General features: G+C 38.4%; 1 protein-coding gene across 3 annotated transcripts in view; it reads left to right on the forward strand.

Moving 5' to 3' along the window:
- MICU1 (mitochondrial calcium uptake 1) overlaps positions 1-27,412 on the forward strand; it is a 269,066-nt gene that overhangs the window by 223,323 nt on the left and 18,331 nt on the right. For all 3 annotated transcript variants that reach the window (XM_063102252.1, XM_063102253.1, XM_063102254.1), the window contains one exon: positions 6,200-6,308. In XM_063102252.1, the coding sequence (XP_062958322.1) occupies positions 6,200-6,308 (109 nt within the window). The remainder of the gene's footprint in view (positions 1-6,199; positions 6,309-27,412) is intronic.

Raw genomic sequence — 27,412 nt, forward strand, 5'->3', positions numbered from 1 at the left:
ACATGGCGCCAGTGCCTTGGGGCCCACCCAGAGACCTGGGGCTTGGAGAAGGGGACCAAACATACCCCACAACCAGGCACACCACCAGTGCCAAGGAGCATACCAAAAACAGCACCTCCATGTGGGTGGCCCACCACAGCTACCACAATAACCATGGCTGCTGCAAAAGCAGCTAGATGCCCCAGCCACCACGCAGATGGTCCGCCAACCACTGGAGTGCATTGACACAAGGAGAGTCACCAGCAGAGACAAAGAAGAGGATGTCTCTTTCCACAAAACCCATTTCAGAGTGGCAGAAGAAGCATCTGCTCTATGATAATATTGGGGGACCCGATCACATCTCTCAGCATTGGACAGATCATCTAAGCAACAAATTAACAGAGTAACCATTATTCTTTCGAAGGAGAAAAGAAATCTAGGGTAATTAGAGGGGGGAGAGGGAGGGAATGGGGGAAGGGGAGAAATTGGAAAAGGGGCATAAAGAATAATTACGATTTGTAACAATATATATGCTAGTAATATTGATTTAATCAACATATTTCAATGTTCAACCCCAAAAATATGTATAATCGATTTTGATTCAATAAATAAAATAAATTATAAAAAATAAATTGTAAGCTCCATAAAGTCAAGGCCCATGTCCAATGCACTGTTATTTCCCTCACTGTTCTTGGCATAGTGCTGAGTGATCAGTAAGTGCTCAAAAAATATTTTTTCATTTATCTATGTAATAAAGGCAAAGTGTTATGTATTTAAATTTAGTAGTGACATAATGTGCTTTGTATTCCACTGTTTTTCTAAATCATCAAATGAATAGCTACCCAGTTCAGATTGTTTTCTTGTGTGTGTGTCCTCAAATAATTCTCAGCATAAGCCCTCTGGTCTTGAGCTATATAGTATTTGATGTTTCACGAGAAATTAATTAACAAACATTAGAAGTTGTTTACCAGATTGGGAAACATTTCCTATACCATGCCCTTTCTCTTTTAGGAATTTTAAACCTTTTAGCCTCAAAAACCCTTCCAATAACTTAGTCCCATATCTCTCCACCCTCTACAGGAAACTATACCTTTATAGAAAAATAAAAACTTTAGCATGGTATGTGTGTGTGGTGAAATATACATAACATAGGATTTACCATTTTAACAATTTTATTTTTCTCCTTGTCTTTCTCATTTTTTTTTCTTTTTTCTCTTTGTTATTGAAACATAGTTGATTGTACATATCCGTGGGGTACAGAGTTGAATCTCAGTACCTATGTGCAATATGTGATGCTCAAATCAGAATAATTAGTATATTCAACATTATGCAATGTAATAGATTTTCATGGCCCTTTACAAGATCCTCCCTTACCCTCTCCCTCTCCCATTTCCCACCTCTCATTACCTCAGTTCTGTTCTCTCCTTTTGAAAGTTCAATGTATTATTGTGATTGTTGTATCTTTCTTCTTTTTTTAAATTTATTTTATTTATTTGTTTATTTTTTTAGTTCCCACTTATGAGTGAGGACATGCAGTATTTCTCTTTCTGTGCCTGGTTTATTTCATTTAACGTAATTTTCTTAAAGTTCATCCATGTTGCTGTGAATGGCAGTATTTCATTCTTTTTATGGCAGAATAGTTTTCCATTGTGTATATATACCACATTTTCCTTATCCAGTCATCCAATGATAGGCGTTTAGATTGGTTCCAACTCTTGGCTATTGTAAATAGAACTGCAGTAAACATGGGAGTGCAGGTATCCCGTCGACATGATGATTTCCAATCCTTTGGGTATGTACCCAGCATTGGAATTGCTGGATCATATGCCATTTTAACCATTTTTAAGTGTACAGTTCAGTGGCATTAAGTACATTCACATTGTTGTGCAGCCGTCACTACCATCCACCTCCAGAACTTTGTTCGTCTTCCCAAATCGGAACTCCTTACCCATTAAACAATAACTCCTAATTCCTACTCTCCCAACCCCTGGAAACCACCCTTCTGTTTTCTGTGTCTATGAATTTGACTACTCTAGGTACCTCCTGCAAGGGTAACCACACAGTATTGTCCTTTTGTGGCTGGCTTATTTCACTTGGCATAATGTCTTCAAGGTCCATCCATGTGGCAGCTTGTGTCGGAATTTTATTCCTTTTAAAGGCTAAATAATACTCTATTTTATGTATATACTGCATTTTGTTTATCCACTTATCCATTGATGGACACTTGAGTTGCTTCCTCCTTTGCATGTCTTTTGGTGGAGGTGGAAAGGAAGATGTATAACCCACAAGCAGTGATGATATAGAACCTGTACTTCTAATCCAGTGGGATTCTTGTCTGTAAGGTTGATTCTAGCCTAGTGCTTACATTGAATAGCATACTCTGGCATCCATATAAGGAATGAGCCTTATCTCTGGGTGCTCTAAGTCAAGGTCAAGAGAATGACTTCAAATTAGGGAATAAGTGGCTTTCAGACAAGATGGCAGAATAGACAATCCCCAGTATCACTCTCTACCACAAATCAACCAATTTACAACTATTAAAAAGCAATGACAGCCAAGCTGGTGCTGCTAGAGATCAGGGGAAGATGAGGAGAGACCTATGAAGTGCATGAAGGCAGGAGTAGCCACAATGAGAGAAAGAAAGAACTGATCTGACCATTTCAAGCCCCGGCCACTTCAAGGTTAGAGCTGGTGAGTGCACAGAGCAGGAGCTGGCAAAAGCTTGGGGTTGTGCCCTTTGGATGAAGTTGCTTGGAGTTGGCAGAAGAGAAGAGGGCTTTGGTGGCCCTCAGGCCAGCAAGACCACTAATAGGGTTCCTGTGGACCCACATAGGAGCAAGGAGCCACAACAACTGAAAAAAGGAGCCACTCAGAGTTTGGTGAGTCATCATAAGGGACCAGTGCATGACCCATCCCATGGGAAGTGTTTGGAGCACAGGTGGTGGGGGAAATAGGCCCACCAGGAGAACACTTGGACACAGCAAGGACTGCTGATCTGTCCCCCAGTCAGCACAGGACCACTCAGTGGAGACTGGTCAGGAATATAGAACTGCAGAGGGTGCAGTTTGCTGAAAAGACTCAGGCCCAGTCTGGAGTTTCTACACAACCCAGGTGTACCGGATCTCACAAGACCCAGAAGTGCCCATAAAGTTAACCATTAAAACCTGAGCTGCACAAAAAGCCCTCCCCAGGGAATCAGCAGCAAAGCAAAAAAAATTTAGCTCAACGGCAGAGTGCAAGTACTGGTCCCTACAGGAATTCTCCCATTTTAGAAATAAGCAAAGGGCAACAAATTACTTCCAGTGAAGAGTTTGAGTGGTAGTTAACAGCAAATAATCCAACACAGAACTGAAAGAAAAAACAAAATACCCACAGACCAGAGACAAAGCTTGATATTAACTAGTAAAAGTCTCATATCACCAAAGAACACCTATAAAACCTAGAAGGACCAGAAGTCCCCTGGGCTACTGTCAGGCTAGGGCTCACAGACCCTTCATCCATTGTACAGACTGAGTACAGACCCCTCACGTGCCCCACTGGGTCACCAGACCCCTCACATGCAGGTCATGAGCTAAGTAATTGGGAAAGATCCCAGGAGCCATTGGTAGAGTTGTCTAACGCGAGCTCAGTCCTCAGCTTCCTCAGCAGCAGCAGCAGCTTACAGCAGCCTCCAGCAGCAACAGCCTCCAGCAGCAGTAGTTGTGGCCTCCATGTGGCCCCCACAGGAGCATACTGGGGGCAGGGGCACTGTGGATCAGAGCCATTCGTCCTTTATAGTTAAGTCCGATAACCCAGGAATACCTGGGTGGAGTCAGACAACCAAAGAACACCTGGGCTCACATGCACAATTATGTTAGGCAATAATCAAGGAACACCTGGGCAAGAACATCTGAGGGACCCTGACCATTTATCTTCACTTTCGCTATAGCTACTAAGCCAGGGAGGGGGGAGGGCGAGGGGCCTGAGCCATCTAACACCTGCAACCAGTCCAGAGGGTGGGGGACCGAGGGCCTCAGCCATGCCCCATTGACACCCACAACCAGCCAGTGACGCCCACCAAGCCGCTGCAGGAAGTGCCCCGAGCTCTTCTGAGCTTTGGCAGTGGGGGGGCTGGGGGCCTCAGCCACGCCCCCCCCCAACACCTGCAACCAGTCCAGCAACGATCACTGAGCTGCCACAGGAAGCGTCCTGAGCTCCCAGGCTGGGGCAGTGGTGGGGGTGAGGGCTTCAGTCACACCCCTCTAACATCTGCACCCAGCTCAGCAATGACCAAGGCCACTGCTGGAAGCCTCCTGGTCTCCCATGCAGGAATGAGGGGGGTGCCACAGGCCTCAACACTGCCCCTCCTCCTTCCTCCTTCTCTCACCTTATTTCCTTCCCTTTCCCCTCACCCCCTCCCACCTAGCTGCTCCACAACAACATCATAGAATGTAAAATATATATATATATATATTAATAAATAAATAAACTTTTAAAAAATTAGGGAAATAGTATGTAATGTAGGCCTTCCAGTTCACTGTTAAAAATTATGGTGGTTGGTATGCATAGTAGGTACTCCATAAATGTTTGAATGAATGCTTAAATACAAATGCAGCACTGTTAGTAATTGCCAAAAAACGTAGCACAAATAGAATGGATAAGCAAATTATCATATGGTCACATAATGGAATACTTCATAACAATAAAAATGAACTACAGATATACACAAAAACATGAACAAATCTTAAAGAGAGAAGCTGTATGTTGCAGAATACATACTGCATGATTCCATTTATAAAGTTCAAAAACAGACTAAATTAAACTAGTTACTGTTTAAGGGGGCAAAAATAGGTAGTAATGCTATTTAAAAAAAAATAAGCAAGGGGAAATGAAACCCCTGATAGTGATTATCACTGTGGGTAGGAGTGGGAGGGGACTTATGATTGGGAAATGGCATTTTGGGGAGAGGGAAGGGGACTTCTGGATACTGATAATATTCCATCTGTTCCTGGACCTGAATGAAGGTTCTATGGTTGTTCATTTTCAGCAGTTTGTCAGGTTATACATTTATATTTCATGCACCTTTCTATGTAGATATATGGTGATCATATTCCAGAAGAAAAAGATTTTTAAGTTCTACGATTCTAAGGGAAAAAATAATAAGAGATTATGTGACATAATCATACAAATAGTATTTTAGCTCTCAGTTTGATTGACAAGATAAGAAAGATACAATTAACCCAGTTTGGAAAGTACCAGGAAAGAACTATAGATTGTCTGTATTAGGTTTCCTTATACTGAATTCCTGATGTGGGTTCCTAGGCTCTGTAGTTGGGAGAAATGGAAATTGGAAGAAGAGCAGCACTCAGTAGAAGCAAGTCGACATATGCAATCCATTAAACCTGATGCCTCATTAAAAGGCATTAACCTCAGGTCTAGGACATACTCCAGTATCTTCACTTCTTAGAAACTGTATTCATTTGCATCACAGCATGATGTTTGAGAAGTGGGGAAAAGACAAATAGGACAAATCTTCCTCCCTGTAAAGGAATCCCGGTAGCCCCTGTTTACACAACTACTTTCTCTTGAGCCATCCTAGAAAGTAGAATTAGAGGTTAGCAAATCTTTGAACAGCTTTTGAAAAGGATTTCTTCATTCACAAAATTTCATCAGGTTAAAGTTAAGTGGCAAATTACTTCATTAGTAGCTTTTAAATTGAAATGATGAACAGCTTCCTCAGTGCTTGCTAAATACTGAAACCCTTTTCCTGAATATCACTGACTTTGGTGATTCTTTAATTAGCTTAAGCCTCTAAAAGCTTAGCTGGACTGTGAGCAAACTATTAAAATGGAAGTCCTGACTCATCCTTCTTAAGATGTATAACAGATCAAGTGGCTACAGCCTATTTAAGAAGTGTCATAATAGATAGTGTAATTAATTGGAGAGCACAGTTAGAAATATTTTCGTTATAGATATCCAGCCATCACTGTAAGCAGCTTTCTGTCAGATTTTACACGAGGGGAAAGTAATTAGCCAGTTTACCTTTCTCAGGGTAAAATTCTAGAGTTTTGTTCCTCTTTTGTGTACAAATTTGACATTCCTTGACTAATTTATTCAGTCTCCGTTCTAGACATGAGCGTAAATTTCTGATTTATAGACATGAATAACTGCCTAGTTTTCTGCATTTTGTGTTGCTTTTTGTTACAGGTCCTGTCTCACCTTGATGTCTCTCCTCTTTCAGGGTCTGACATTTCAGGAGGTGGAGAACTTCTTTACTTTCTTAAAGAATATTAATGATGTGGACACTGCATTGAGCTTTTACCATATGGCTGGAGCATCTCTTGATAAAGGTAATTAAACCTGTAAGTTTTTTCTTTTCTTTTTTTTTTTTTTAAAGATGACCAGTAAGGGGATCTTAACCCTTGACTTGGTGTTGTCAGCACCACGCTCAGCCATTGAGCTAACCAGCCATCCCTATATAGGATTCAAACCCACGGCCTTGGTGTTATCAGCACCACACTCTCCCAAGTGAGCCATGGGCTGGCCCTTGTAAGTTTTTTCTTGAAGGTATAAATGTTGAATCTGTAATCTGTTAGGTTTCTGCCCCTCCTTAACAGTAAAATGTAAATTCTCAGCATTGTTTCTTGATTTGCTTTGTTTTGTTGACATTTATGAGCCTTGCATTTCACCCTGAGATGCCAAGCTCAGCAAATGTATTTTTTTGTGCTAAAGGCTGTAGTCAGGGCAGATGCCCATCTTTAAATGATTAGCCTTGGAAATAGACATCTAAGCCAAGGCATAGCGCATGAAACTGCTGAACACTCATCGGAGCCAGAATCATGACATATATAATGTGAAGCTAAAATCACTATGCAATTAAGTTTATGTCTTTGATAAGAAGGAATGGTTTGGTTTATTTCTTAAATTTTGGGGGGTTTTTTTGTTTTGTTTTGTTTTGTTATGTTTTTTGGTGGGGGCTGGCCGTTTTTTCCCTCAGTAGAGCATAGAGCTTATAACACCAAGGTCAATAGTTCAGATCCCCTTACCAGCCAGCTGCCCAAGAAAGATAAAATCATGACTGACTGAGAATAGCACCCCCTGTTGGCTTACTTTATATAAATTCAGTTACAGTTTGTACAGGCAATGTAAGAAAGCGGAGGAATTGAAAATAGAGTTGTGAAAAAAAAGGAAAAAAAAAAAAGAAAACAGTTGTTTTCTCCCGCAACATTTTATTATGAAAATTTTCAAACATTCAGAATAGTTTAAATAATTATTTAAATAATATCTATATATCCAGGGCTGAGCCCGTGGCGCACTCGGTAGCGTGCTGCGCTAGCAGCGCGGCGACGCTCCCGCCGCCGCGGGTTCAGATCCTATATAAGGATGATCGGTGCACTCCCTGGCTGAGCGCCGGTCACCGGAAAAAAAAAAAAAAAAAAAATATCTATATATCCAGCTCAATTAACATTTTGCTGTTTGCTTGATCATACATCTATGCATATTTTCATCCCTCTATTCATCAATCATTATTTCTTGATGTGTTCAAAGTAAGCTGCAGACATAAGTGTACTTCAGTCTTAAATACTTCAGCATGAATATTACCTAAAGTTGAATATTTGTTTAAAGTCCCTTCACAGTCAGTTTCTGCCCCCACTCACCAAGAGGCAACCTTGATTCTGTGTATTTTTCCACCATGGATTAATTTTGCTTGTTCTTGAACTTCATGCAAATGGAATTAAACAATGTACACTCCTTCTAAGGTTTCTCTCAACGTAATGTTTTTGAAATCCATCTATGTTGTTGTGCGTATCAGTAGTTTAATCCTTTTTTACAATGTTGTATTCCATTGTATGAATACACCACAGTTTGTTTGTCCAGTCTTCTGTTGATGGACACTGTATTAGTCTGTTTTGTGTTGCTGTAACAGAATACCTAAGACTAGGTAATTTATAAGAACAGAGATTTATTTGGCTTAGGAGTCTGGGACAGCTGCATCTGGTGTGGGCCTCAGGCTGCTTCTACTCATGGCAGGAAAATGGCAGGCAGCCGGCAGGTACAAGCAGATCACATGGCAAGAGGAAGCGAGAGAGAGAGAGAGAGAGGAGAGAGAGGAGAGAGAGAGAGAGAGAGGAGAGAGAGGAGAGAGAGAAAGAGAGAGAGAGAAGAGAGAGAGAGAGAGAGAGAGAGGAGAGAGAGAGATGGGAGGTGCCAGGTCTTTTAAACAACCAGCTCTCATGGGAACTAATAGAGTGAGATCTCAGTCAGGTCCCCCTCCCCCAGGGAGAGCATTAATCAGTTCACGAGGGATCTGCCCCCATTACTCAAACAGCTCCCAACACTGCCACATTGGGGATCAGGTGTCCACGTGAGTTTTGGTGTGGACAACACATCCAAACTCCATCAGTCAGCTTGGCTGTTTCCAATTATTAGCTCTCTTCGGTAAAGCTGCTATGAATGTTCTTGTGCAAGTCTTTTGAGGACATGTATTTTTCTTTCTGTTGGATAAATACCTAGTAGTGGAATTGCTGGGTCCAAGGGAAAGTATTTGGTTTATAAAAAACTGTCAGACCCTTTTTCACAGTGTATCTTTTTATACTCCCAACAACAAAAGTACAAGAGTTCAAGCTGTTCACATTCTTGTCAACAATTTATGTCAGTGTTTTAATTTTAGTGATTCTGGTGTGTGTTATAAAAGTATCTCATCGTGGTTTTAATTTGTTTTTCCCTGATGACTTCTGCTATTGAGCAGCTTTTTGTGTTCTTGTTGTTCAGATACCTTCTTTGGTGGAGTGTCTAAGCTTTTTATTATGTTGCTTGTTTTTTTATTATGGAATTATAGAAGCTTTTGATATATTCTAGATACAAATTCTTTATCAGACATATATTTTGTGAATATTTTCCTAGTCCAAGGCTTCCCTGTTCACTTTCTTAAATCGTGTCTTTTTCTGAGCGTAAGTTTTTATTTTGATGGAGTCTAATTTACCAAGTTTTATTTTTTTGATTATTGCTTTCTTTTTTTAAAAAATATTTTATTTTATTTTATTTTGTCAATATACAATGTGGTTGATTATTGTGGCCAATTACCAAAACCTCTCTCCCCCCTCCCTCTCCCCCCTTCCTCCCAACAATGTCCTTTCTGTATGCTTGTCGTATCAATTTCAAGGAATTGTGATTGTTATGTCTTCTTCCCCCACCCCCACCCCAGTTTATTTATTTATTTATTTATTTATTTTTATCTCCCACCAATAGGTGAGAACATGTGATATTTCTCTTTCTGTGCCTGACTTGTTTCACTTAATATAATTCTCTCTAGGTCCATCCATGTCATTGCAAATGGCAGTATTTCATTCTTTTTAATAGCTGAGTAGTATTCCATTGTGTAGATATACCACATTTTCCATATCCACTCATCTGATGATGGACATTTGGGCTGGTTCCAACTCTTAGCTATTGTAAAGAGTGCTGCGATGAACATTGGGGAACAGGTATACCTTCGACTTGATGATTTCTATTCCTCTGGGTATATTCCCAGCAGTGGGATAGCTGGGTCATATGGTAGATCTATCTCAATTGTTTGAGGAACCTCCATACCATTTTCCATAGAGGCTGCACCATTTTGCAGTCCCACCAGCAATGTATGAGAGTTCCTTTTTCTCCACAACCTCACCAGCATTTATCATTCAAAGTCTTTTGGATATTAGCCATCCTAACTGGGATGAGATGGTATCTCAGTGTGGTTTTGATTTGCATTTCCCGAATGCTGAGTGATGTTGAGCATTTTTTCATATGTCTGTTGGCCATTTGTATATCTTCCTTAGAGAAATGCCTACTTAGCTCTTTTGCCCATTTTTTAATTGGGTTGCTTGTTTTTTTCTTGTAAAGTTGTTTGAGTTCCTTGTATATTCTGGATATTAATCCTTTGTCAGATGTATATTTTGCAAATATTTTTTCCCACTCTGTTGGTTGTCTTTTAACTCTGTTAATTGTTTCTTTTGCTGTGCAGAAGCTTTTTAGTTTGATATAATCCCATTTGTTTCTTTTTCCTTTGGTTGCCCGTGCTTTTGGGGTTATATTCATGACGTCTGTGTCCAGTCCTACTTCCTGAAGTGATTCCTCCTATGTTTTCTTTAAGAAGTTTTATTGTTTCAGGGTATATATTTAATTCTTTAATCCATTTTGAGTTGAGTTTAGTGTATTGCTTTCTGAGTTCTGTCTAATTAACATTTGTCTACCACCAAACTGAAGATATTCTTTATTTTCCGGGAAGCTTTATTGTTTTAGCTCTTACATTTGCATAGATGATCCATCTTAAATTAATTTCCGTATATGGCATGAAGTAGAGATCAAGATTTATTTTCTCCATATGGATATCCAGTTGTACCGCACCACTTTGTTGAAAAGTTGCTCCATTGGTTTACTTTGGCACCTTTGTCAAAAATCAAATGACATTTTAAGTATGGGTCTATTTCTAAGCTCTCCATTCTGTTACATTTATCTCTGTGTCTATCCTTATGCCCATACCGACTGTCTTGATTACTATAGCTTTAGAAAAAGTCTTGAAGTGTCAGCTATTGTAAATGCTCCCAACTTGGCTCTTCTTTTTTTCCCAACTTGGCTCTTCTTTTTTAAGATTGCTTTGGATATTCTAGGTCCTTTGTGTTTCCATATAAATTTTAGAATCAGCATGTCACTTTCTATGTAAAAAAGAAGTGGGATTGTGATTACAAAAACATTGAATATATAGATCAATTTGGGAAGAATTGACATCTTAGTAATTAATATTGTGTCTTCAATTCATGAGCATAATATATCTCTCCATTTTTTTAGGTCTTCAATTTCTCTCAGCAGTGGTTTTGTGATTTTAACCATACAAGTCTTGCATATTTTTTTTTTAAATTATGCCTAAGTATTTTATATTTTTTGGTGCTGTCACAAATGGAATTGTTTTAATTTCATTTTCCAGTCTTTTGTTTCTAGTATTAAAATATAATTCATTTTTGTATATTGATCTTGTGTTCTGCAGTCTTGCTAAATATGCTTATTCTAGTTGTTTTGTAGGTTCCTTAGGTTTTTCTGTGTAAACAGTCATGTTATATGTAAACAGAAATATTTTCACCTCCTTTTTTTTAAATAATGTATGCCTTTTTTTCCTTGCCTTATTGCGCTTGCTTACACCGTCAGTACAATGTTAAATAGAAGTGGTAAGAGTGGACATCCTGGGCTTCTTCCTGATTTAGGGGGAAAGCATTCAATATTTCACTATTAAGTTGGATATTAGATTAGATTTTTCATAGATGCCCTTTGTCAGATTAAGGACATTCTTTTCCTAATTTGAAAATGTTTTTTGTTTGTTTGTTTGTTTGCTTCTTATCATTAATGGCTATTGTATTTTGTCAAATATTTTTTCTATATATATTTAAGTGACTATATGGCTTTTCTCTTTTATTCTCTTCATGTGGTCGATCACACTGATTATCCCTTAGAGTCTTGAAATAAATCCAACTTTGTCATAGTGTATTAGGCTTTTTATATATTGCTAGATTTGATTTACTAATATTTTACTAAATGTTGAAGGATATTGGTCTATAATTTTCTTTTTTTGTAATGTCTTTTCAGGTGTTGTATCAGAGTATACGGTCCTCATAAAATGAGTTAGGGAGGTTTTTTTCCCTCAATTTCAAAAAGAGTTTCTGTAAGATTGATGTTATTTCTCTCTGAATTATTTGTTATAATTCAGCAGTGAAACTATCTTGGCTTGTAATTTTCTTCGTAGGAAGGTTTTGATACTTTAACTTCTTACATTTAATTAAATGTACAGGTATTCAGATTTTGTGTTCTATCTTCAGTGAATTTTAAGTTGTATTTTTGAGGAATTTGCCCATTTCATTTAAGTCATTGAATTTATTGGCATAAAGTTGTATTCAATTATTATTCTTTTAATGTCTGTAGAATCTGAAATCCCCTTTACTCCTACCATTGATGAATTATATCTTCTCTCTCTCTCCTTTTTTTTTTTTTTATTTCCTAGTCTTCCTAGGGGTTTAGCAATTTTGTCAGTCTTTTCAAAGAACCAGTTTTTTACTTTGTTAATTTTCTCTATGGTTTATTGTCTATTTTATTGATTTCTGCTCACGTCTTTTTTATTTCCTTTTTTACTTATTTTCAGTATGTATTATTTTGCTTTTCTTTTTCTAGCTTCTTAAGCTGGAGCCTTACCTCCTTTTCTAAGATAAGCCCTTAAACCATAAATTTCCCTCTAAACACTGCTTTATCTACATCCCACAAATTGTGATATATTGTATTTTTATTATCATTCTATTTAAAACATTTTCTGATTTTTCTTGCGATTTCTTTGAAGGACTCATAGATTATTTAAAAGTGTGTTGTTTAATTTCCAAATATTCTGGGTTTTTTCTAGATATATATATATATTGGGGGGGCACCTTAGTTATTCAATCTTTTTAATCATTTTGGTTTAAAATACTTATTAAAATTGGGTAGTTTTTCATAATTTCTTTTCTCCTAACCTTCAAAATTTTCATTCCTGGTTGAGGATATGGTGATATCATTTGTTTTTTTATTTTTAATATTCTTGTGTGGTTTTCCTTGCTTTTTTTTTTTTTTCTCATTGTACATGTTTACAGGGTACAGTTTGTTGTTTTGATATATGCATACATGGTATCATGATCCAGTCAGTATAGTTAGCATATCTATCACCTAAATATTTATTATTTCTTTGTGGTTGTAACATTCAAGATCCTCTTTTCTGGCTATCTTGAAATATACAGTACAATATTATTAGCTATTGTCACCCTGGAACATCAGAACTTATTCCTTCTATCTTACTGTACCTTTGTAACTTTGTACCCTTCTACTGTTCTACCAACCTTTCCCTGTCCCCTCCTCACCTCTCCCTTTCTCTGCCTCTGGTAAGCACTGTTCTACTCTCTATTACTCTTTTCTTTTTCTTTTTACCTTATTTTTCTTAATTGACCCATGAGAATTGTATATATTTGTGGAGTACAATATGATATTTGGGTACATTTATACTGTGTGCAGTGATCACATCAGGGTGCTTTGTATATCAATCACCTCAAACATTTGTCACATCTTTGAGTTGGGAACACTCAACATTATCTTGACTAGCTGTTCAAATATATTCAGTAGTTTGTTGTTGATTGTAGTCTCCCTATATTGCTGTAGAACCGTAGATCCCATTCTTACTATCTCTCTACAGTTTTGCATCCACTGATCACCTTCTCCCCATCTCTCCTTTCCTTTCTGCCTTTCCCTGACCTGTCTGTAATAACCACTATTCCATACTATACTTCTATGAGTTCAGTTTTTTTAGCTTCCACATATGAGTGAGAACATGTGGTATTTCTCTCTGCCTGGTGTATTTAACTTAACACAATTTTCTCCAAGCTCAGCCAAGTTGCTGCAAATGGCAGAATTTCATTCTTTTTCATGGCTGAGTAATATTCCATTGTGTACTCCATTGTGAGTAGTATTGCATGTTTTCTTTATCCAATCTGCTGAACAACATTTAAGTTGGTTCCAACTATTAACTATTTTGAATAGAGCAGCAATAAACATGGGAGTGTAGGGGTCCCTTCAACCAGCTGATTTCCATTCTTTTGGATGTATACCCAGTAGTGGGATTGCTGGATCATATGGTAGTTCTGTCTGTAGTTGTTTGAGAAATCACCATACTGTTTTCCATAATGACCATACTAATTCCCACCAACAATGTATAAGAGTTCTCCTTTTCTCCACATTCTCACCAGCATTTGTTATTTTCTGTCTGTTTGATAATAGACATTCTAACTGAGGTTGATGTATCTCATTATGGATTTGATTTGCATTTCTCTGATGATTAGTGATATTGAGCATTTTTTCACATACCTGTTGGCCATTTGTATGTCTTCTTTCAAAAAATGTCTACTCAGTTCCTTTACCCATTTTTTAATCAGATTATTTATTTGCTATTGAGATGTTTGAATTCTTTGTATATTTTGGATAGTAATCACTTGTTGGATGCATAGTTGCAAATATTTTCTCCCATTCTGCAGTTGTCTGTTTGCTCTTGTGCTGTGCAGAAGCTTTTTAGTTTGATATAATCCCATTTGTTAATTTTTGCTTTTGTTCCCTGTGCTTCTCAAGTAATGTTCATAAAATCATTTCCCAGACCTATGTCCTCAAGTGTTTCCCCTATATTTTCTTCTCAAATTTTTATTGTTTGGGGTCTTACATTTGAATCTTTAATCCATTTTGAGTTGATTTTGGTATATGGTGAGAGATAAGGGGTCTAGCTAGTTTCATTCTTCTGTATATAGTCAGTAGGTATGTAGATTTATTTCTGAATTCTCTATTCTGTTCCATTGGTCTATGTGTCTGATTTTGTGCCAGTACCATGCTGTTTTGATTATTCTAACTTTGTAATATATTTTGAAGTCAGGGAGTGTGATACCCCCCACTTTGTTCTTTTTGCTCAAGATTGCTTTGGCTATGTGGGGTCTTTTGTTCCATATAAATTTTAGAATTGTTTTTTTACTATTTCTGTAAAGTATGTCATTGGTAGTTTGAGGAGGATCATACAGAATCTGTAGATCACTTTTGGTAGTATGGTCATTTTGATGATATCCATTCTTCCAATCTATAGGCATGAGATGTCTTTCCATTTTGTGTGTGTGTGTTGTTTGATTTCTCTAGTCAGTGTTTCAAAGTTTTCATTGTAGAGATCTGTCACTTCCTTGGGTAAATTTATTCCTAGGTATTTTGTTGTTGTTGTTGTTGCTATTGTAAATAGGATAGATTTCTTGACTTCTTTTTCTGCAAGTTTGTTGTTGCTATTTAGAAATGCTACTGATTTTTGCATGTTGATTTTGTATCCTGCAACTCTACTGAATTTGTTTATCAGGTCTAGGAGTTTTTTGGTAGAGTCTTTAGATTTCTCTCCTTATAAAATTATGTCATCTGCAAACAGGGACAACTTGACTTCCTCCTTTCCCATTTGGATGCCCTTTATTTCCTTCTCTTGCCTAATCACCTGGCCAGGACTTCCAGTACTGTGTTGAACAGAAGTGGTGTGAGTGGGCATCCTTGTCTTATTCCATTTCTTACAGGGAAAGCTTTCAGCTTTTCCCCATTTAGTCTGATGTTAGCTGTGAGTTTGTCATATGTAGCCTTTATTATAGTAAGATATTTGCCTTCTATACCTAATTTGTTGAGAGTCTTTATCAGGAAGGGATATTGAATTTTATCTAATGCTTTTCTGCATCTATCGGGATGATCATATGATTTTTTTTCTTTCACTCTGTTGATGTGATGTATTACATTTATTGATTTGTGTATGTTGAGCCATCCTTCCATTCCTGAGATAAATCTCACTTGATCATGGTGTATAATCTTTTTGATGTGCTGTTGGATTCAGTTTGCTAGTATTTTATTGAGGATTTTTGCATCTGTGTTCATTAGGAATATTAGCTTGTAGTTTTCTTTTTTTGTTGTATCCTTGCCTGATTTGGGTATCAGGGTTATGCTGGCCTAAGAGTATGAGTTTGGAAGAATTCCATTCACTTTAAATTTTTGAAATAGTTTAAGAAGTACTGGTATTCGTTCTTCTTTAAATGTTTGGTAAAATTCATCAGTAAAGCCATCTAGTCCTGGGTTTTCTTTCTTGGGAAACTTTTGTTATTGATTCAGTCTTATTACTTGTTATTGGTCTATTTAGGTTTTCTGTTTCTTCTGGTTCAGTCTTGGTAGGTTATATGTGTCTGGGAATTTATCCAATTCCTCAATGTTTTCATATTTATTGGCATATAGTTGTTCCCAGTAGTCTGTGATGATCCTTTGTATTTCTGTGATATCTCTTGTAATTTCTCCATTTGCATGTATGATTTTATTTATTTATTATTTTCTCTTTTTTCCTTGGTTAGTCTGGCTAATGCTTTATTGATTTTGCTTATTTTTTTGAAGGAGCAACTTTTCGTTTGATCTTTTGCATTCTATTTTCAGTGTCAGTTTCATTTATTTCTGCTCTGATTTTTATTATTTCTTTTCTTCTTTTTTGTTTTGGGTTTAGTTTGTTCTTGCTTTTCTGGCTGCTTGAGGTGCATTGTTAGGCTATTTATTTGAAATTTTTCTGTTTTTTTAGTGTACACACTTATTGCTATAAACTTTCCCCTTAATACTGCCTTGGATATATCCCATAGCTCTTGGTATGTTGTGTTACTGGCTTCATTAGTTTCAAGAATTTTCTTCATTTTCTTCTTAATCTCTTCTTTGACATGTGTCGTTCAAGAGCATGTTGTTTAATATCTATGTATTTGTTTAGTTTTGCAAGTTCCTCCTTTTATCTATTTCTAGTTTTATTCCATCATGGTCAGAAAAAGTACTGATATAATATAATATTGATATAATAATATGATTTCAATTTTCTTGAACTTGTTGAGAATTATTTTGAGGCTTAACATATGGTCAGTTCTGGGGCCGAGCCCGTGGCGCACTTGGTAGAGTGCTGCGCTGGCAGCGCGGCAACGCTCCCGCCGCGGGTTCGGATCCTATATAGGACTGACCGGTGTACTCACTGGCTGAGTGCCGGTCACGAAAAAACGACAAAAAAAAAAAAAAAAAAAACATATGGTCAGTTCTGGAGAATATTACATGTGCTGATGAAAAGAACCTGTATTTCTGAAGCTGTTGTATGAAATGCTTGTATATGTCTGTTAAGTCTATCTGGTCTGTGGTGCCATTTAAATCCAGTGTTTCCTTGTTGGTTTTCTGTCTAGATGATCTGTTCAATACAGAGAGTGTTCAATACAGAGAGTGCTTTATATTTCTGGGTGCTCCAGTGTTGAGTGCATATATATTTATAATTGTTATTTCCTCTAACTATATTGATCCCTTTATCATTATATAGTGCCCTTCTCTGTCTCCTAGTGCAGATTTTGACTTAAAGTCTGTTTTATCTGATATTAGTATAGTTACTGCTGCTCACTTTTGTTTCCCATTTGCATGGAATATCTTTTTCCATCCCTTCACTTTCCATTTATGTGTGTCTTTGTAGGTAAGGTGTGTTTCTTGTAGGCAGCATATGGATGGGTCTTTTTTTATATCCATTCAGCCAGTCTATGTCTTTTAATTGGGGCATTTAATCTATTTACAATCAAGGTTATTATTGATAAGTGAGTTCTTACTCCTGTCATTTTGTTGATTGTTTTCTGATTTTGTATATCCTCTTTTCCTTTCTTCCTATCTTATTGTTTATCCTTGTGGTTTGGTGGAATTCCATATTGATAAAGTTTGATTCCTTTCTCTAATTTGTGTGTCTACTCTAACAGTTACTTTTATATTTTCAGGTGTTTTTATGATAGTTATTATCATTCTTTCCTTCTAGATGTATGACTCCCATAGCATTTCTTTTAAAGCCATGTGGTGGTGATGAATTCCCTTAATTTTTGCTTGTCTGAGAAAGACTTTATTTCTCCTTCATTTCTGAAGGATACCTTTGCTGGGTATAATATTCTCGGCTGGCAGTTATTTTCTTTCAGTACTTTGAATATATCATCCTGTTCTCTCCTGGCACGTAGGGTTTCTGCTGAGACATCTGCTGTTAGTCTAATGGGGTTACCCTTATAAGTGATGTGACGCTTTTTTCTTGCTATTTTTAGAATTCTCTGTCCTTAACTTTTGGATAGTTTGACTGCAGTGTATCTTGGAGAGGACCTTTTTGGGTTGATCTATTTTAGATCTTTAAACCTCCTGGATTTGGATGTTCATATGTTTCCCAAGACTTGGGATGTTTTCAGCTATTGTTTCATAAAATAGGTTTTCAATACCTTTTTTGTATTCTTCTCCTTCTGGAATTCACATAATTCGAATACTTGTTTCCTTAATAGTCCTCACAAATCTTGGCTTTGTTCTTTTCTTTTCTTTTTATTTACTTATTTATTTTTGTCTTCTTGTGTTTTTTTCTTTTTTTATATATAGGGATCCAAACCCATGACCTTGGTGTTACAACACCATGCTCTAACCAGCTGAATTAACCAGCCAGCCCCTATCCTGTGTTATTTAAAAACTGCTATCCTTAAGATTAAAAATTCTTTCTTCTGCTCTGTCTATTCTGTTGTTGAAACTCTCAGTTGTATTTTTTATTTCAATCAATTCCAAGATTTCTGTTTGAGTTTTTAAAATTACATCTTTCTCTTTGTTGAATTTCTCATTCAGATTATGAATTGTTTCTCTGCTTTTGTTGAATTGTTTGTATTCTCTTGTATCTCTGTGAGTTTCTTTCTTTTTTTTTAAAATAGATGACCGGTAAGGGGATCTCAACCCTTGGCTTGGTGTTGTCAGCACCACGCTCAGCTAGTGAGCCAACCGACCATCCCTATATAGGATTCGAACCCGTGGCCTTGGTGTTATCATCCCCGCACTCTCCTGAGTGAGCCATGGGCCGGCCCTCAGTGAGTTTCTTTAAGATAATTAATTTGAATTATTTTTCTGGCAACTCAGCAATTTCTGATTCTTTGGGATTAGGTATTGGAACATTATTTTGGTTTTTTGGTGGTGTCATCTTGCTTTTTCATGTTTTCTGTTTCCCTGTGCTGTGGGTTGAATGCCCGCCCGCCTCCCCAACTCACTGAAGCTTAAATTGTATCTCCCAAACTTCCAGGTATTGGAAACTTGGTCCCCCCTGTGCCAGTGTCAAGAGGGTGGGAAATCCTATTATGGTAATTAAAAGGTGGGGCTTGAAGAAATGATAAAGTTGATGGTTTAAAGGTGGTCATGGGTGTGGTTCTGAGGGCTTTAAAAGGAGAGTGCAAAAGAGCTCTCTCTGTTCCATCATTCTGGCATGTGAGACCCCTGGGTCACTGTTGCCACCAACAAGGCCTTCACCAGATGTGTTCCCTGGACTTTGGACTTCCCAGCCTCCAAAACTGTAAGCAATAAATTTTGTTTTCTTTATAAATCACCCAGTTTCAGGTATTTATGTTATAAGCAACAGAAATGGACTAATACACCCTGTCACCTCTTTGGGTTTTGTAGAGTGGCTTGGGTGGGGAAAGACTTTCACCTGCAAATGTGTCCTACGGTGTCAGTTGGGTAGAGTGCAATGGCTTTGTTCAGGATGGATGCAGTAGTGTGAACTTTGTGTAGTTTCTTCAGCTGTAATTCACTTTTGCTTTGTTTGCAAGTGACTCAGTGACCTATGCTTGGGAGGTATATGGTGGCTGTGGCATAGCTTTGCCAGGGGTGGGGATTACTGGGTTGGTTCACAGGCTGGAGTGTGCACATACACACTGTGGGTCAGTCATCTTGGGAGTTGGATCAGTGGGGATATGGTTACCGTATTGATTTTCAAGCTGGGGTGTGGGCATATGGCATGTCAGGGTCTCAGGGACTGGTTTGCCAGTGGCAGGGTCACTGTGCTGCTTCTCTGACTCAGGATGGGCCTGTCAGGGGCATGTCAGCCAACTCTGCATGACTTGCATGAACGTGCATGTGATGCTCAAAGGCTTGGATTTTAAATCCAGCAGTGGGAGTGGGGGAAGGGGTCATTCTTTTAGAGGCATGCCAGCTGAGCTGTTTCTCTGAGCCAGGGGCATGGGTGCACTTTGGCTTGATTTGTGAGTGTGGATCTTCTAGTGGCCCTTTCACTTCTTAGGTCCAGATGTGAGGTCATGCTTCCCTTGATAGTTCAGGAGTTGATCTTCCAAGGGCAGAGCTGCTGAACCACTTCTCAGAAAGTAGGCAAGGATACTAGGCAGGCCTGCAGTGAGGGGACCTGTCCAGGTGCTTCCTGGGAGGTAGGTGTGGCTGCTAGACAGCCCTACAGTGAGGGGGCCTATCCAGCCGCTTTTGGGACTATTGGCAAAGCCACTATGCAGGACTGTTCAGAATGGAACAGCCTGGCTGCTTCTCTGGTTGGGCATGGATACACTTTATTTCTACTGGCTTGAGGGCATATTCATTAGGGTAGAGACCTGTGAGCTGTTTTTCTGGATTGGGGGCTCAGATGCACACAACTCAGTCAGTTGGTGGGGCTGGGGGGTAGGGAGAGACATGGGGTGCGGTCTGCCTGAGGCAGGTCTGTCAGCCTGATTCTGGCTGGGGATGTGGGGGTGTATCAGTTCAGCAGGTCTAGGGTTGGCTTCCCAGACTGCAGAACTAGAGTCACAGCTGCTGGGAGCCCAGGCTTCAAGCCACCAGGATCAGGGCATAGTATGTGAGTGCACTGGGACAAGGGCTACTGTGAATTGAATGGTGTCCCCCAAAACCCATGTTTTAGAAACTTAACCCCCACTGTGACAGTATTAAGAGGTGGAAAGCCTATTATGGTAATTGAAAGGTGGGGCCTTGAAGAGGTGATTAGATTGTTGGGATCATGCCCAAGTAAATGGATTAATCCATTGATGGTTTAATGGTGGTCTTGGGCATGGTTCTGAGGGCTTTAAAAGGAGGAGTGAGGACTTAACTCTACTTCACCATCGACCGAGTGACACACTGCTTTGCTGTGAAGAGTCTCTACCAACAAGACTCCCACCAGATGTGTTCTCTGGACTTTGGACTTCCCAGCCTCTGAAACTGTAAGCAATAAATATTGTTTCTTTATAAATTACCCAGTTTCAGGTATTTCTTTTGTAAGCAGCAGAAATGGACTAATACAAGAGCAGGGACTGAAGGCTGAGGAAGCACGGTGGCTACTGGCCCCAGGGCAGGGCACATGTCCAGCAAAGGCTCTTGTTTGAAGAGGGCACCGTCTCACATCAGCTTAGACCGTGAGGGTGAGGGGTGGAGAGTGCACAGTCTGTGCTTCTTTTCTAGGGTGATCCAGTGTGTGTATTCTAGGCAGCTCCCCCTACTTGGATCCAGGGTTGTCCCACCAAAGGATCTGCAGGCCTCTGTGGTGAGGATGGGGGTTAGTGTAGGTCCTCTGCCTGCCATTTTGCCAAAAGGGAAAATTTTCCTTCACTGATCCCAGTGTCAGAGACATGGTGGCTGAGGGCATCTGCCTCACTCTCTCTCCTCTCTATGCTTCCATCCTGGGCTTTCCTGCTCCACAGGGATCTCACCAGTCTCCTGCTGCATTCCTATGTTCTTCCACAGATACTTCTGTCAGTATTTAACTGTCTGTTAGTTGTTCTGGTCCTTTTCTAGGGGAAGAATGTGCCTTGGGCACTTCTAGTCCACCATCTTGCCCCACCTCCTTTTCTAGATATATTCTTGTTTTTGATTTCTAATTTAATTCCATTGTTGTCAGAGAACACACTCTGTTAAATTTTAATTCTTTAAAATTTACTGAGACTTGTTTTATGGCCCAGTATGTGGTTGGTTTTTTGATGCATGTTTCATATGTATTTGAAAAGAATATGTATTCTCCAGTTTGGGGTAGAGTGCTATAAAAATGTCAGTTAGGTCAAGTTGGCTGTATTAGTCCATTTCTGTTGCTTATAACAGAACACCTGAAACTGGGTAATTTATAAGAAAACAAAATTTATTTCTTACAGTTTGGAGGTGGGAAGTCCAAAGTCCAGAGAATGCATGTGGTGAGGGCCTTCTTCCAAGTGGGACTCCGTATGGAGTCTTGTGATGACCAGGGAATCACATGGAGAATGGCTGTACAAGAGCGCTAACCTCACTTGCTCTCCATTTAAAGCCATCAGAACCTTGCCCGTTACCACCCATTACACCATCAATGGATTAATCCATTCATAAGGTACAGTCCTCACAATCTAATCACCTCTTCAAGGCCCCACCCTTCAATTACCAAAATAGGATTTCCCACCCTCTTAACGCTGTCACAATGGGGATTAAGTTTCCAATATATGAACCTTTGGGGGACACATTTAACCCATAGCAGTGGCTACTTGTTACTCAGATCTTTTATGTCTTTATTGACTTTTTGTCTAGTTGCTCTGTGAGTTAGTGAGAGATGGGTGTTAAAATCTCCAAGTGTAGAGCCGGCCGTGACTCACTTGGGAGAGTGTGGTGCTGACAACACCAAGGCCACGGGTTTGGATCCCTATATAGGGATGGTCAGAACGCTTACTTGGGAGAGTGTGGTACTGACAACACCAAGTCAAGGGTTAAGATCCCCTTACCAGTCATCTTTAAAAAAAAAAAAAAAAATCTCCAAGTATGTTGTGTGGATTTATCTATTTTTTCCTTCAAATGATGTCAGTCTTTGCTTCATGAATTTTGAACTCTGGTATTAGGTTCATATATAGTTAGGCTTATCACGCTTTTCTGATAAATTGTCCCTTTTATCATTATAAAATGTATCCCCTTTATCTTTAGTAATAGGCATTTTCTTGAAGTCTGTTTTGTCTGACATTAATAGTTACCCACAGCTTTTTTGGGCTTACTGTTTTCATGGTATGTATTTTTCTATTCTTCTTCTTTTTTTTTGGTGGCTGGCTAGTACAGGGATTGATCTCTGGACCTTGGTGTTATGAGCACTACACTCTGACCAACTGAGCTAACTGGCCAGCCCTATTTTTCTATTCTTTTAGGTTTAACCTGTCTGTGTCTTTAAAGTGCATCTCTTCTAGACAGCATATAGTTGGGTCTAGTGGCCTTTTAGCATTTTATATTTTAGTGGTTTCTGTAGAAATTATAACTTTTCGTGGTTTGCTTAGAGTTAATATTGTACCTCTCCAAGTGAAATTTAAGAACCTTGCAATCATATGATTCCGCTTACCATCACCCCATTCTTTATGCTATAGTTGTCACATATTTCATCTGTATATATTATAATCTTTAATACAATGTTAGGAGTTTTGCTTTCAATGCGTAACTTTTTTAAAAAAAATTAAGAGAAAAAATAGTCTTTTATACTTAGCCACGTATTTCCCATTTTTAGTGTTTTTCATTTCTTCCTGAATATCCAAGTTTTCATCTGGTATCACTTCCTATCAGTCTGCAGAACTCCTTTTATCATTTTTTGTAGTGCAGATATGCTAGCAATGAATTCTCATAGCTTTTGGTTTATCTTAAAATGTCTTTATTTCATAATTGGGCACTGCAATGTGTGATTTTTAAATCTCTCCAAAGCACTGACTGGGGTTTTATGAACATGGTCTTACTTATTCAATGCTTTTTATTGGATTCCTTACAATTTTCTAATATGTGATCATGGTTCTCATTTATAGGTGCAATCTAAAAAAAGCCAAACTTCATGGAAGCAGAGAGTAGAATGGTGGTTGCTATGAGCTGCAAGAGTAGGGGAAGTGGGGATATATTGGTCAAAGGGTACAAAGTTTCAGTTATGCAGGATAAAGTAGTTTTAGAGAGCTAAGGTACAGCATAGGGAATATAATTAGTAATAGCATATTGTATACTTGCAATTTGCCCAGAAAGTAGATTCTTAAGTGTTTCTAACCACACACAAACACAAAAAGGTAACTGTGTAAAGTGATAAAAATTTTATTAGCTTGGTTGTGGTAATCATTTCACAATGTATACATATATCAAAACATCATGTTGTGTTACCGAGCCCAAGTTTAGCTGCCTGCCCAATACAAAAACCCTAGCTTGACTTGCCAAAATCTGTTACAGAACCTAGGGCATTCAGCTCCTGGTGTAGGCTCACCAGAAAATGTTACTGAACCCAAGTCTGGCTGCCTGCCCCAAGCAAAAACAAACAACCCAAAAGTCAAATGTTGGTGAAAATAGAAGTCAGCTTTATTCAGGAATACCAGTGACCTGAGGAGAGATGTTAGGCTAACCCATCTGTCCAGTATACCTGAAGGAGAAGGACCAGGCTAAAACCATCTCAAAGACTCAGATTTACTGGGGGTTTTTAAAGAGGAGATTGAAGGAATGGAATATGGGAGGTGAAAAGCAAGAGGGAGGGGGATGTGAGCTGTGCAGTCTCCTTTCAAGGAGCCAGGTGCAAGGTCTTGCCAAGGCTCGGTCTGGTTTCTGTTCCCATCCTTGATGTTATTTTAGGGTCTGGCTTTGGTGTGGAATCAGCCTAGCTTTACTCATGTCTTCCTTGGCTTCTCAGGGTCTGGATAGTAAGTATCTCATGGCAAGTTTGCAGCTGCAGGCTGACTGGAAAACAACTTTACATTTATGTAAACAATGTCATCTTGCTCCTTAACCAAGATTCAAAATATCGAATAACCGTAGGAAAAGAAGGAACTCAGAGAAATACATGCTAAGAAAAAATCTGTCCTTTTTTTTTCTAAAGCCCACGCCATTTTAGGTACCAACATGGCTTCAGTCCTGCTCATTCCAAAAGTTGTACACCTTAAATATATAGAAGTTTTTATTTGTCAATTATACCTCAGTAAAGCTGGAAAAAATACAAGGTCATTCGATCTGCAAATAGAAATTGTTTTACTTCTTCCTTTCTAATCGGGATGGATACCTTTTATTTGATTTTATTGATCCACATAACTTTTTAAAATAGCATTTGTTTGCTTAAAATAATACCTCTTCTGATCTTTGTAGAATCTTGTGGGAAAAAAGTTAATTATATCATGGAGGTTAGTGTGTGTGTGTATCTGTGTCTGTATGTCTGTGTGTGTGTCACCATAGGGTCATTTCTCCAGAATAGCTTTGGTTATATTACTCAGTTTCACAAAACAGGATTTGACAGCATCTGCAAATCTAAAGATATAAGATTCAAAGTCATCATTTATTATAAAAATTAAATTAATAAGCTCTTCTTTATTTTTGCATACCTTTTTTGAAAAGCCCAAGTAGAGATAATAGAACTGCTTTAAAGAAGAGTTATATAGGATGAATCATTATCTATGTTGAAATTATAGTGTGTCCTAAATAGAATGGTTCAGGGTAGTGGTAGCAAAGGGAATTGTAACCTAGTGATTAAAAGAAAGAAAAGAAAAAGTGTTTCTTTCGAATGACCTCAGTCCATTTGCTGGAATGTTTAGTTTCCATATAGTCCATGCCTCATTTTCCTTGTTAATAGAGAAAGTGATACAAATTATACTGCCATATATGATATCTACAAATACATTTGGTTTTGAGACATATGATGTTTTGGCATTTGTTTTGACTTCTTTGTTTTATTCACATAATTTTGGATTCCCTGAGTATATAACGATAGATATCTAGGGGAAAAGGCTGCCGTGACAATTACCACAAACTTGGTGATTTAAAATAGCAGAAATTTATTCTCTCACAGTTCTAAAGGCCAAAAACCTGAAATTGAGATGTTAGCAGGGCCACCCTCCCTCTGAAGCCTCTAGAGAAGAATCCTTCCTTGCCTCTTCCAGCTTCTGGTGAATCTAGGTGTTCCTTGGCTTGTGGCTGCATAACTCCAGTCTCTGTCTCTGTCTTCACATGGCCTTTCCCTCCCTTCTTCCTATGTGTCTTTCTTCTGTATGTCTCTTACAAGAATACTTGTCATTAGATTTAGGGCCCAACTGGGTAATCCAGGATGATCTCATTTCAAGATCCTTAATTATATCTTCAAAGACCCTGTTTTCAAACAAGGTCACATTCACAGGTTCCTGAGGGCTAAGATGTAGACATATCTTTTTGGGGGCCACCATTCAACCCACTACAGCAACCAAGAATTAAAAATAACCTGTATGTAGTCTGCAAAGTAAACAAAAATAAAAACAAAAAAATGTGAATTTTATTTTCCTTGAGAATATTTGTATGCATCTGTTTAAAAGCCTATTTCTTTTTTTAAGAAACCTAATTATAATCTTTACTTGGGTAATTTATATTTATTTTTGAAGTCTCAATTCAGGTGTTACTTCCTCAGAGAGGCCTTCCCTGACTACTCAGTATTAATTATAAAAACAATATTGTTAGGGCAGGCATTTAGCTCAACTGGTTAGTGTATGGTGCTGATAACACCAAGGTCTGGGTTTCCATCCCTGTACCAGCCAGCCAACCCTCCCCGCTCAAAATGGGGAAAAAAACCCAAAACTATATTGTCTACTTTTATAATTAAAAAAGAGAGACGTTAACCTAAAATTTTCTGTTTTCACTATTGTCATCAGTTCCTAACCATAAATTACGTGCATGGGCTTGAATCTTCACAAATATGGCTAATCAGGTGGAGGAGAGACTACTGAATGTAATATTTGGTACATAGATGATGGTAAGCCCTCGATAAATGCTTATTAATTGAATTATTCCCAACATATCCAGGACATCAAACAAACAAAAATAGGCCATTATCCTTGATTCCTTATTCTCTCACTCCCACATTTATTTCTTCAATAAATCCTTGTCTTCACCTCCAAAACATATGCTGCATCTGACTCCTTTTCTCCATCTCCCCTTCTACAGCCTTTTTCGTTTTACCCTGCTTTACACAGTGCTACATATGCAGTGGCCCTTGTGTCTTCTCTGAGGTCATCAAATATTCTCAGTTCGCTCCATTCCATATTGGGTTGTTGTTTTGTTTTCTTCTGTTTTGTTTTTTTGTGGCTGGCCAATATGGGGAAGTGAACCCTGTGACCTTGGTGTTATCAGTACCATGCTCTCCCAAGTGAGCAAACTGGACAGCCTGTTCTTTTTATATTCCAAATATACCAAGCTCATTCCCATCTTAAGGGCTCTGTTCTAGCTCTTCCTTCCACTTCAAGTGCTCCTTCCCAGGATTTCCATATGTTTGGCTTCTTGTAATTCAGGTCTCATATAAATTACTTTCCCAGAAAAACCTTCCCATTCTAATGTAGCTCCATCATCCTGTATCATATTATTCTATTTTGTTCTTATAGCATTTATCACCACCTGATATTTTTTCATATATTTGTGCTTTATTATCTGCCACCCCTTACTGGGATGCTTATCTGTCTTGCTCATGGATGTATTCCCTATGCCTAGAACAATGCCTGGGATATAGTAGTCACTCAATAAATAAATGATCAATGAATGAATTAGTGAATGAACATATTGATATATGTGATCAAGACATAGAATTCTAAGCCAATACACCTTTACTCTTCATAGTAGACCTAAAGAACAAACTCATGTCATGAGTCCCTGGTGTCCTTCTGTAACCCCCATCTTTAGACTTGGTACATATTTCACCCTCTTCTGTGTTAGAGGAGTGATGATATTGGTAATGTTAACTTCATGTACTGGGCCTGGGGTGTGTGCACTCAGCTTCCCTTCCAGCGTCTTTGCGCTCTGCCAGATGTGCCTCTTTTACAGGCTCTCCTTGTACTCTGCACTAGGCCTTTGCTTTTAAACCTCCCTGATCCTGACAGCCATACTAGTGACTTTTCCATTGGTTTGAGTTCTATATGAATTACAGGCCTCTCTTCACAGAATCACGGAATTTTACTACTGAAATGAGTCTTAGAAGATAGGAAAAGTGTAGTGGTTAACACACAGCCTCTGAAGTCATCCTGTCTGGATTTGAATCTTCACTCCATCATTTACTAGCTGGGAAGCTTAGGGCAATTTCTGAATTTACTGTCTATGTTTTTAAAATAAGAATGAAAATACCCACCTCATA

The sequence above is a fragment of the Cynocephalus volans genome, chromosome 7 (assembly GCF_027409185.1).
Source record: "Cynocephalus volans isolate mCynVol1 chromosome 7, mCynVol1.pri, whole genome shotgun sequence".
Classification (NCBI taxonomy): domain Eukaryota; kingdom Metazoa; phylum Chordata; class Mammalia; order Dermoptera; family Cynocephalidae; genus Cynocephalus; species Cynocephalus volans.